Below are 12,521 nucleotides of genomic sequence, written 5' to 3'. Positions count from 1 at the left end.
CTCTCACTGCAACCCCCAGGTCAATTCCTCTGCCCTGAAGCTCAGACAAAGTGGGTGCAATGGTAGTTTGGTGCACTGACCTCGACACCGCTGCTCCCCAACCCGCCCCCCCATTTGTCTCTCCACCCTGGAGGCTTCCTGCCTCTATTCCCGATGAAGGGCTTTTGCCTGAAACATCGATTTTCCTGCTCCTTGGATGCTGCCTGACCTGCTGTGCTTTTCCAGTACCATTCTGATCTAAACTCTGGTTTCCAGTCCTCACTTTTGTCAACTCATCTGATGTCAGATCTCTTCATTAGTGGCAGACTGTTGAGACAGATGGGTGCTAAGTGCTCACTATAATCCAGAGTCTCTGCTTCAACAGGTGTAATATTTGGGTGATCAGGTGTAGACTGATAGGAGATTTGTTCTAGCAACATTCAGTAACATGCCAAATCTCTTGTATGTAGTATTTAGGTTCAAGAGTGGCTTGCAAATCTATTCTAGAGTGGACAATGATTGCAGTCATTCATGAACCATAGTCCATGTATCCTTAACATGGTTAATTTAGTTTTAACTGAGGTTAAACAGATTTCCATTCAGGAGTTATTTAATACCTACATGAGAAGGCAGATGGTCTTTGATAAAGTCAATAGTCACCGTCAGATAGATTGTAAATAGTTTGGGGACTATGATGCAGATTTTCTTGACTCTGGTTTGGATTTTGAAGATTTAGAGCCCCACAAGTCCATTGTAGAGTTATGAAGACATTTCTTGGACATTCAAATCTTTGCAGCACAATTCACAGAGTTAAATTAAATCTAAAGTTAAAAAGTCAAATGTTGAATGCTTTGGCTGGGTCAAATAAAGCAGTGAATGGTTCCTGGTGCTGGCCCCAACCTTTGTCTTGGATTTATGTTGCAACAAAAAGACCATGTCTCAGGGTCCTTTTGGAAAGTCCAAAGTCACACTTTGTTTCCGCAGAGGATTTCCTCAGCCACAGCAAAAAGGCAATTTAGGAGAAAGCAGGTCAGTATTTTCCCTGTTATAAACAACACATGGTTTATTTCCCTTTATGAAAATGGTTACATTTGTTGCATCCTGAAATCAGGGATAAATTTATTTTTCTCTCAAATCAATAGGATGTGTGCATAAAGTCTTGAATTAAGCAAAGAAGCTTCAAAGACCTTAAGTGGACTAAGGTTGTGGAACACAGGTTTTGTTGTTTTTCATCCATTTGATTGTTGCATGTCTCCTAATGCTGGCAATTCACTCATAGATTCCATTTCAGGGTACTGGTGGATACGCTGGAGAATTATCAGTTGTAACTCTGGATTCATTGCTTAGAATTTTTTAAAATGAGGGGTGACATTGTCATCATTATGAGATGTTTTTTGTCCATGGGCTTGGTGGCTTTCAACACCCTTCCCATGTCTTGATGGCAAACTTAACTTTGAAACTCTCATGCTTTCTTTTCCCACCATGTCTTTTGTCATCCAGATGTGTCTTTCAGCATCACCTTTCAGCTATTGGAATGCTGTCCTTTTGACTCAAGTTGTCAAGTAATGAAGGCTGAAAATGTGATGCTAGAAAAGCGCAGCAGGTCAGGCAGTTTCCAAAGAGCAGGAGAATCAACGGTTCACACATGAGCCCATCTTCAGGAAGAGCTCATGCCCGAAACGTCGATTTTCCTGCTCTTTGGATGATGCCTGACCTGCTGCGCTTTTCCAGCAACACATTTTCAGCTCTGATCTCCAGCACCTGCAGTCCTCACTTTCTCCTCAAAGTAATGAAGGCTGCTCATTTTTTTGTTATAGAAGGTATATATTTCTGTATTATTTTCACTGAACCAGATCTGGTGCTGATGATGCTCAAACTCAATCATCTAGGCAAGGAACGGTAGCTCAGTGGTTAGCACTGCTGCCTCACAGTGCCAGTGACCCGGGCTTGATTGCAGCCTTGGGTGATTGTCTGTGTGGAGTTTGCACATTCTCCCCGTGTCTGTGTGGGTTTCCTCTGGGTGCTTCAGTTTCCTCCCTCAGTCCAAAGATGTGCAGGTGAGGTGAATTGGCCATGCTAAATTACCCCATAGTGTCTAGGGGTGTATGGGTTAGGTGCATTACTCAATAAATGTAGAGTAATACAATAGGGGAATGGGTCTGGGTGAGTTAGTCTTCAGTGGGTCAGTGTGGACTTGTTGGGCCAAATGGCCTGTTTCTATAATGTAGGGATCCTATGATTCTATGATAGAGGAATCTTGTGCAGATGACTTAATTTGATCCCACCATTCTGGAATGGAGTTATGAGTGTGAGGGTTTTCCTGGATGGTGTGAATTGCATTTAGAATTCCTCTCTTCATTCAAATTACATTAAGGCTGCGAGATTGATATTCCTACTCTTGAAGCTTTAGCCTTGTTATGTCTTGCTGTTAGATGGATGTTCATCAGCACTTAAACAAGTCAACGATCTTCTAGCCTCAGCACATGCATAGATTGGATGATACAGACATTACTGAGAACTCTGACTGAACAAGAGCTGAGTGCTATGGTCTAATTTGCTTCTTCATGATTATATATTTGTCCATCTGGCAGAAGAGAATTTTTGCTAGAATGAGGACATGCTGAATCCACTTAGTCAACAAGTGGACACCACTTGCATTTACTTTTCTTACACTATTTTTCCTAAATGATCCACTCTTAATGGCCTATGACACTAGAGTCACAGAAACACTGGCATTTAAGGCCCCCAGGAAGATAACCTTTTCTTCCTATGAGACGGCATTGAGGACTTCAACTGCAACTCATCCGGAATACCGAGGCAATTTTTTAAAAAATCATTCACAGGATGTGGGTGTTGCTGGTTAGGACATAATTTATTGCTCATTCTGAATTTCCCAGAGGGCAGTTAAGAGTCAATGACATTGCTGTGGGTCTGGAGACAAAAGTAGGCCAGAGCTGGTAAGGATGGCAATTTCCTTCCCTAAAGGACATTAGTGAGCCAAAGGAATTTTCTGACAATCTACAACAGTTTCATGGTCATCATTAGACTTGACAGTAAGAGATTCTTTGATCAAACTGAGATGTTGGAAGCCCTATGACCAGTTTGGAGGAGCTCCAGCCATAGCCAATGAGAGATTGCTGCTCAAAGCACTTCATCCCGCAAACAGAGGTGGCACTGCTTGACAAGTGAATTCTAACTTCTTGAAAGGCTGATTCAGCTGTAATTGCCAATGGTCAACTTTCACCTTGGGTCACAGGTAAAGACAATACCATCCCTAACCCTTCCAGCAGCAACAGCAGTAATATAATCTACAGTGTCAGCTCTTTCTCTCCCAACTGATAAACTTCCATATGGCAGATGAGAGGGTCCCCGAGATTCCCATTGGGAAAAGAGGTGAAACCACTGCCAAAAAGAAGCACAGTTTTCAGGTGAAGTATATGTTCTCAGTACATGGCTGAGCGCACATACTTGGAGGCTTAGGCTCACACAGCATCTCAGGTCCCACAGCAGGACCTCCGGGTAATAGGAAGAGACTCACTTCTCCAGTCTTCTGTCCATTTTTGTGATTGCTGCAATCCCAAATCATTGAACAAATGGACCCATTGCATGATTGTCTCATTTTAAACACTTTCTTTGACAGAGCCGTCATGCCAACCAGTCAGCCTAATTGGTCTGGGAGCCAAATGGTGGGATGACAATTAGCTTGCTTTGCAACAGAGTGGTAGCTGTGTGCTCTGTTCAGTGAATCACATTCCTAACCAAAAATGCTGATCCTGTTCAACTAGGGACCAAAATGGAAAGATTCTGCCCATAATATCCACCTTAAATTGCTCTCAATGTTGAAATAATTTACCCATTACAAGGGACACTTAATAGTATTATCACCAAACTATTTGTCCAGACACTCAGGCGGTCTGGGTTCAAATCTTGCCATCACAGATTGTGGAGTTTTAACTCAATAATATTCTGGATGACCACAAAACAATTGCTGATTGTCAGGAAAAGCCATTTTGGTTTGCTAATGTTCTTTTGGATGGGAAATATGCCATCCTTACCTGGTCTGGACTTCTTGTGAATCCAGATTCAGAGCAATGTGATTCATTGTCAACTACCCTTTGGACATTTAGGTGTGGACAATAAATACTGGCCTGGCCAGTGTTGCCTATGTCCTGTGAATAAATTAAAAAAAACAAATCAATAGCAAGTAATGGGAAAACATTTTCAAGCAAATGTTTGTTATCCATAACTAATATATAAGTTTTCTTTAAGTCACTCATGGGATGTGTATACCTCTGGATGGGGCAGCATTTATTGTCCATTCCTAATTGTCCAGAGGGCAGTTATGAGTCAACCATAGTGTTGTAGGATCTGGAGCACATGTAGGCAAAATCAGCTAAGGATGAAAAGCAGTCAAGAATGTGGTGCTGGAAAAACACAGCAGGAAAATTAATGTTTCGGGCAAAAGTATAAGGTGGAAAAGCAGATGAGTTTTTCCAACAATGGTCATCATTGGTCCCTTAATTCCACATTCTTCATTGAAATCCAATTCCACCATCTACTGTGGCAGGATTTGAACCTGGGTCCCCAGGACATTTGTTCAATTACTAGCTTTTGCGTCAAACAATAATAAACCATTGCCTTCCCACACTTATGAACCGAATAAAACTATGAAGTAATTTGTTAAAATTGATTCCACTAATTATGCCTATTCCACAGGAAAAGAGGGTGCAGTGCAGCAATCTCAGAAATTTGCTGAGAAGTACACATTTTAATAGTATTGCCCGGAAGACTGATGATGAGTTGTGAACATCAACATCACTTTCACCTCTCACATCCCATCTCCGGTCACAGACACTAATCACTGGCATCATTTGCCAGCTATAAATGGCTGCCCATGTTAAGCACGGATGGTATAAGTGCTAGAAATTTTAATCTATTAATTGCCAAATGTAAACTAAAGATAAGCAATGGTAAGAAATGATGCATTACAGTTAAAACTTGATAGATTCTAAACCAACAACATTTTAACAGAAGCGTTAGAAGGATTGCTCTCTCAAGAAGGGAAAAGTAAATTCCATCCTCAGGGTTTTTGACAGTTACGTTTAGCCCTCACATCTGGCCTTGTAATTTCCCAACTTTATTGTCGACTGCAGTAGCTTAAAGGGATATGTGAATTATGTAGCATTCGAAAGGAGAGAGAATAAGGTGAAAATAAAGAATAACAACAAATCAGACCAATCACACAAAACTAAAACTGACTGTTTTAGAGTCAAGAGTTATTTGTGTGTTGGGTATGCTGTTTAAGCTCTTGTAACCACAGTTTTACTGCTGTTCTTCAGTACAGGAAGCTGTGTGCTGCAATAATTATATAAAAGGCAGTCAATGAGTTATAAACTGTAGCGATAACATCCAGCATTTATTTAAGATGCCAAGCAGTCACTAAAGACTTTGAAATAGTGAATGCCAGAAGATTATTGCTTTTTGTTGATGAATTTCACTCTGGGAATCCATCATAAAAGACAGCAAAAGTCCCTTAAGTTCAAGGGAAAAGAAAGAACTTTGATGCACATGAAGATGAACCTGGGTAAAGCCTTAAGTGTTTACTACTTCTCAATTAAAATTCCCTATTAAAAAGTTAATCAATGCAGCACTATCGTGAGATAACTAAGGCATCAAATTATATAAGTGAAGGAAAATACTTGGAATCATGGAAACTGCGTATGAAATGTGGAATTTAGGAGTGTAACCACAACCGTGTGTATTGACCAGAAATTCCTAGTCAAAGGATGAATCAGAAAAAGACCTAGAATTGAAACTATTTCAAAGTAAAATCCAACAGATGACATGGTGGATCAGTGGTTAGCATTGCTGCCTCACTACACCGGGGATCTGGATTATATTCCAGACTTGGGTGACTGTCTGTGTGGAGTTTACACATTCTCCCTGTGTCTGCGTGGGTTTCTGCCGAGTGTTCCCGTTTCCTCCTACAGTCCAAAATGAGCAGGATAGGTGGATTGCCCATACTATCCAGGTATGTGCAGACTCAGTGGATTAGCTATGGGGTATGCAGGGTTACAAGGAAAGGGTGGCTCTGGGTGGGATGCTGTTTGCAGAGTCAGTGTGGGCTCGATGGGCCAAATGGCCTGCTTTCACATTATATGGATTCTCTAAATCTGCTGCATATGTTGCAATCATTCCTGGCATCGTAAATGTGATATAAACTTTCAATATATGATTTTTTTTAATGAGTATGAAAACCAGTACAGAAAGTGATGCACTGGCAATGGAAGAGGCAATATACACCTTGTGTCCCATGTAAGGATGCCTCAGTGGAAAGAATTGGCAGGAAGAGCAGAGATGAATCAAGGGATATGAAGATAGATGTTGTTCCCAAACTGTTGCCATAGCCTAGCACTATGTTCATTTCAAGTAAAATAATCTGACTGAACACAGTCACTTGAACTTGAATAATGTCAGTAATAAAACCATGCAGGGCTTGTAGTCTTGGAGTCTGGTTAACCGAGGCAGAAACTTAACATTGCTATCTCTCTTGACTGAAATAGAATAACAGGGTCAATCAATATAGCTCACCTCAGCAAGTCACCCCAGTACTGCAATCATCAACTTACTCAAACATCAACATTACAATACATCCCAGTAAACCTGGATGCATTTAGTGCAGTAGAGAAGATTGGGTTTAGAATCATCCTAGTTACAGGTGACTATTTCTCCTCTATCTGTTATGATTTTTACTTTTGATTGGTTGTTTAATTACAATAGGAATCATCCACAAACATTACTAGCCATAACTAGCTTTATGCTTTTCATGCAAACATTATTTGCACATTATTCACTCCAAAGTTGGTGCATTCATAGCCAACATTAGTTGTGCTTTATTTACCTGTAATTGCAGAATAATAATTCCAGCTTCATTGTTTTCTGGTACAGAAACTACATAGGTTGATTGCGAGAAAACAGGGCTGTTGTCATCAACATCGAGAACCCTGATTGGTACAGTCACGGTTGAGTGACGAGGATCCACTGCTCCGTCTGAAGCCTCCACAAGGAGATTGTACTTGTCTTCTGTTTCTCGGTCCAAGGAAGTCATTGTGTAAATGCTACCATTTGATGTGATTCTGAAAAGGTTATGGAAATTTGCCAAGCTGTATCGAATTTGTCCATTGACACCAGCATCTGGATCCGTAGCCTGAGAAGACATAATATATGTGTGTTAATATAGACACAGATTTGTAAAAACGTTTCAAAATGTACTGTACGTATTTGACAATATGACACTTAGTGCATCGTATTTAAGGTCTTGATTGTAAAAGAATTCATACTCATTCACATTTTGAATCCAGCTAAGTTAGAGTAGGAATGTAAAACATTTTCAAAGCAGGATCACATCCTTATACTTGTCAAAGGTACTATTTCTCAAAATAGAAGATATGAAAAGCCACATTCAGCATATCTTCCTCCCTGTTCAATAAGATTGCAGAGCAAGGAAAGGAGCCATTTGTTTTGGTGAAAAGACAGTAAAGCACTTAAAGGTTAAACAGAGGATGTCCAAAAATATCTTGCAAAAACAAAAATGCAACTCAGCTTCAATATTAAACAAGCAAATGTACTGTGCCAAAACAACACTTACAATGTTGCCTTTACAGCTATCTTATGATAAGATCAATTCATTGTCATTAATACCATCATCACACATTGATTGTGATAAATGAGCTAGTCCTTATATTCACTTTGTATGTGTGCATCTTTACTCAATACACTTTTGTAAATTTGGGATTACAAATAGCCAGAGTGAAGCTGTTGCTGTCTGCGACAGGGCTGAATTCAAAGGAGACCAGAACACAGGTAATCAAAGCAGAAAAAAAAACCTAAAATATGGAAACTCAAACAAGAGGTATCTGCTCTCTCAGTTGGTGTAAAGATCTTGTGGTTCTGTTCGAAGAATAATCAGTTCTTTAAAATGCACTGGAAATGAAGGAAAAAACCCTGCAAAGTTTGATTCTTATGCAAAAATTCCATTGCACATGGATCTCTTCCTTCAAATCATTTCAAAGTCAGCATGATAGGAAAAAAAGCGTAACCATACAGAAAACTGAAGAAAAAAAGTATCAGATATTGAAATATTTCATCAGCATTCTGCAGTCTTGCTGAAGTTAAGGTTTACTCTAACTTAAAATATTTTGTGTAACAAATTGTGTAATGACGTCTTGGCAGATGTACCTCGAAAATAAAAAGGATTAGGAGCAAAATCTATTAAATACCCACTGTCCTGTGTGTGTGAGGGCTTCAGGAAGCTGGACTATACTTGAGATGATTATTACAATTCACTGAACACAAATAGCACAATCTTAGTTTCCTAATTTCCTAATACTGTATACATTTCATATTGCACACCAGGACAGACGATCCAAACATCTACCTTCACAGCTCTATGATGTTATTCAATGAAATATTAAACATGTTCATAAGACGACTGCATTCCTCAATCCTCTTAAGCCCAAATAAAGTTATTTACATCATGTTGTTTCTAATTTGCAATCTATAATTTTTGTTATGGACCACACCATCTCCCTCAAAATATTTTAACAAGTTAGAGTAAACCTGAACTTTTTCTTATTTTGAATGTAAGGTAAGAAGTTGCCTTCCAGATGCAATTCAATTGGTCAAATTATAGACTTTTAGGAAAACACTCTCTTTACACGACAGTTAAAATACAACCAAAATAAAAGTAAAAAAATTGGCTTAACTATAACTGTATTTAAATGCTTAACAAAATGATATATAAACTATTACTAATTAACTGTTCCAACATAGTAGTATACCATAAACACACCCTTAGCAAAGGCAAATTCAGTAATATAGATTGCAATTCTAACAGCAGGAAGAGAATCCCAGCATTTGGCTGTAACAGAGACAGGAATGAGAGCTTCCACGTCTAAGTTCAAGACCCCAACAACTGCTTAAAGCTAAACTAAAAATCCTGGTTCTGTGAGAGCTTGACCTCACTCATGTACGCTGCTCCTATTGTTTCAACTTTAAAATAAAAATCCTCAAGGCTTCACAAACTGTTTTGTTGAGAGGTTTAGAGCAGATTACTCACTGCCTCTGACTCAATCTTGTTCATGAAAAGAAAAGGACAAGATAAACCTCTTAAAGCCATAGTATTATGACAATATTAGAACAGAATGATCGCACTTCAATGGAAGGCATAGGTACTAAAATAATGGCTATTAACTGAGGTTAACATTTATGTGGCTGTAGTAATTTGGTCCAGGTTGACAGATATTGATTATTGATCATGTTGTTTTCTGCATCACAAATAACTGGCTTGGCATTTTATTCAACATTCATAAGAATAGATATAGTGGCAAGGTGACCATTCTTACATGTATTATTTGATTACAATATTTCTGAGTCTGAGAAGCTAATTTTCGCATAGTTAAAAATCCGCTTGAGTGAAGCTAAGATGCAGTTGATGTGGAATACTAAAAGGGAAGTAATTTCATGGTTCACCGAATAACATTTCTCTGTTTGAAACAGTGTTTTAATTATAATTCAACACCTGCTTTGGAATATTGGTCAGTTAATACATAGAAATATATGAATAACATGAGGCCATTAATGCTAAATATGCTGAAGTTAAAGTACAATTGCATAAATTCTCAGCATTCTATGAAGGTTTTGTACATTAATGGATCCATACATGTAATGATGTTTTACTTTACCAGGATTCATCAGGGTTTTACTCAGCCTAAGTAACAGAATTATTAAGGCACAGATTTCTTCAGGTAACTGTTTATGTGAAAAGGAAATGTTGATTATTTTCTTTCCCTGGAGATCTTAATGCTTCAGACAAATATGCTTTTTTTTAAATTCGAAATTTATGTTATTTTGTTTTTCTCAGTTTGGTATGCAGGGACAACACAGAACATAGAACATTCCAGCACAGTACAGGCCCTTCGGCCTTCAATGTTGTGAAACCAATCTGAAGCCCATCTAACCTACACTATTCGATTCTAGTCCATACGCCTACCCAATGACCATTTAAATGCCCTTAAATGTGGCGAGTCTACTCCAGTTGCAGGCAGTGCATTCCATGCTCCTACTACTCTCTGTGTAAAGGAACTACCTCTGACATCTATCCTATATCTATCACCCCTCAATTTATAACTATGTCCCCTTGTGCTAGCTATTGCCATCCAAGGGAAAAGGCTCTCACTGTCCAACCTATCCAACCCTCTGATTATCTTACATGTCTCAATTAAGTCACCACCCAACTTTCTTCTCTCTAATGAAAACAGCCTCAACTCACTCAACCTTTCCTTGTAAGACCTTCCATCTCTATACCAGGGAACATCCTGGTAAAGCTCCTCTGAAACCTTTCCAAAGCTTCTGCATCCTTCCCATAATGCAGTGGCCAGAACTGTGCGTAGTATTCCAACTGTGGCTGCACCAGAATTTTGTGTAGCTGCAGCATGACCTCATGGTTCTGAAAGTCAATCCCTCTACCAATAAAAGATATCACACCATATGCCTTCTTAACAACCATATCAACCTGGGTAGCAACTTTCAAGGATCTATATACCTGGACACCGAGACCTATCTACTCATCTACACTTCCAAGAATCTTACCATTTGCACAGTATTCTTGTTACTCCTTCCAAAGTTAATCACCTCACACTTTTCTGCATTAAACTTCATTTTCCACCTCTCAGCCCAGCACTGCAGCCTATCCATGTTCCTCTGTAGTGTACAACATCCTTTGTCACTATCCATAACTCTAGTGACCTTAGTGTCGTCTGCAAATTTACTAAACTGTCCTTCTATGCCCTCATCCAGGTCATTTATAAAAATGACAAACAACAGTGGACACAAAAAAGGTCCTTGCGGTACACCACTAGTAAATGAACTCCAGGATGAACATTTCCCATCAACCATCACCCTGTCTTCTTTCAGCTAGCCAATTTCTAATCCAAACTGTTAAATTACCCCCAATCCCATGCCTCCATATTTTTTGCAATAGCCTACTGTGGGGAACCTGATTAAACATCTTACTGAAATCCATATGCATCACATTAACTGCTGCACCCTCTTCCACCTGTTTGGTCACCTTCTCAAAGAACTCAATAATGTTTGTGAGGTTTGACCTACCCTTCACAAAATCATGTTGACTATCCCTAATCAACTTATTCCTTTCTAGACAACTATAAATCCTATCGCTGAAACCCTTTCCAACACTTTACTCACAACCAAAGTAAGGCTAACTGGTCTACAATTACCAGGGTTGTCTCTACTCCCCTTCTTGAACAAGGGAAAACATTTGCTATCCTCCAGTCTTCTAGCACTCTTCCCGTAGATAATGATGACATAAAGATCAAAGCCAAAGGCTCTGTAATCTCTTCCCTGACTTCCCAGAGAATTTGAGGATAAATCCCATCCAGCCCAGGGGATGTATCTATTTTTACACTTTCCAGAATTGTTAACACTTCCTCATTGTGAACCTCAATCCCAGCTAGTCCAGTTGCCTGTATCTCAATATTCTCCTCGACAACATTATATTTTTCTAGCGTGAATACTGACTAAAAGTATTCATTTAGCACTTCCCCTATCTCCTCTGACTCCACACACAACTTCCCACTACTATCCTTGATTGGACCAATCTTACTCTGGTCATTCTTTTATTCCTGATATATCTCTAGAAAGCCTTAGGGTTTTCCTTAATCCGATCTACTAATGACTTCTCATGTTCCCTCCTGGCTCTTCTTAAGTCTTTCTTTAGGTCTTTCCTAGCTAACTTGTATGGGGGAAACAACCACAGGATATTTTCCAAACGCATGATGTGTCTCTGTCACGCATGTCTTTTATATCATATTTCCTTCTCTAATTTTTTTTACCATTAAGCTCATAGTTTGCTTCAGACAAAAAACATATTTTTTTTAATACTTCTCTTTCATGTTGGGTTTTGTGCTTTTCATAGCTGCGTTTCCAACATCTTTTTTGAAATAATTTTAATTATTAATTTGAATTAGTTTCCATTTTATTCATGGAAAATTCTTTCTATAATTTGATCCCCAGTCAAGTAAGAATCCAGTCAAACAATTCTTTTAATCAGATCAAAATCAGCTTTGGTTACTTACTGCAAGATTCTAAATCTGCACATTCTATGACAGGTAATTCCACAAAAGTTGTCACTTTCAGCATTTCTCTCCTTCTCCCTTGTTACACAGTTCAAAAGAGTGGGAAATCTGTTCAGAGCCATGTTAAATTTGGAATACAGTCCAAAGCCAAAACATCTTCATCCATTATGCCTTCTTGTACTTTGTCTAAGGTCTTAGGTCAAACTTGCACAGGAAAGCCAAGCAGCATCAGCACTTTGGGTGACCACACTTTAGAACCAATCAGCAATCCATTCAACTCTTTCAAAACAAATGATCTAAGCACTATATATCTTATATAATGGGAGACAAGACCTGTAGATTTCTTTTTGTTGACTACTTTCTTCTATATTGTTTGCTTCCATATAT

The 12,521-nt window shown here is 38.9% G+C and overlaps 1 protein-coding gene across 1 annotated transcript in view; it reads right to left on the bottom strand.

Moving 5' to 3' along the window:
- Positions 1-12,521, bottom strand: part of pcdh15b (protocadherin-related 15b) — a 642,771-nt gene that overhangs the window by 279,761 nt on the left and 350,489 nt on the right. Inside the window, exon 19 of the mRNA XM_060841768.1 lies at positions 6,881-7,186. Coding sequence (XP_060697751.1) covers positions 6,881-7,186 — 306 coding nt within the window. The remainder of the gene's footprint in view (positions 1-6,880; positions 7,187-12,521) is intronic.

This window comes from Hemiscyllium ocellatum, chromosome 22, assembly GCF_020745735.1.
Source record: "Hemiscyllium ocellatum isolate sHemOce1 chromosome 22, sHemOce1.pat.X.cur, whole genome shotgun sequence".
Classification (NCBI taxonomy): Eukaryota; Metazoa; Chordata; class Chondrichthyes; order Orectolobiformes; family Hemiscylliidae; genus Hemiscyllium; species Hemiscyllium ocellatum.
Note: the sequence above shows the minus strand (reverse complement) of the source record. Positions and strands in the feature narration are given on the sequence as shown.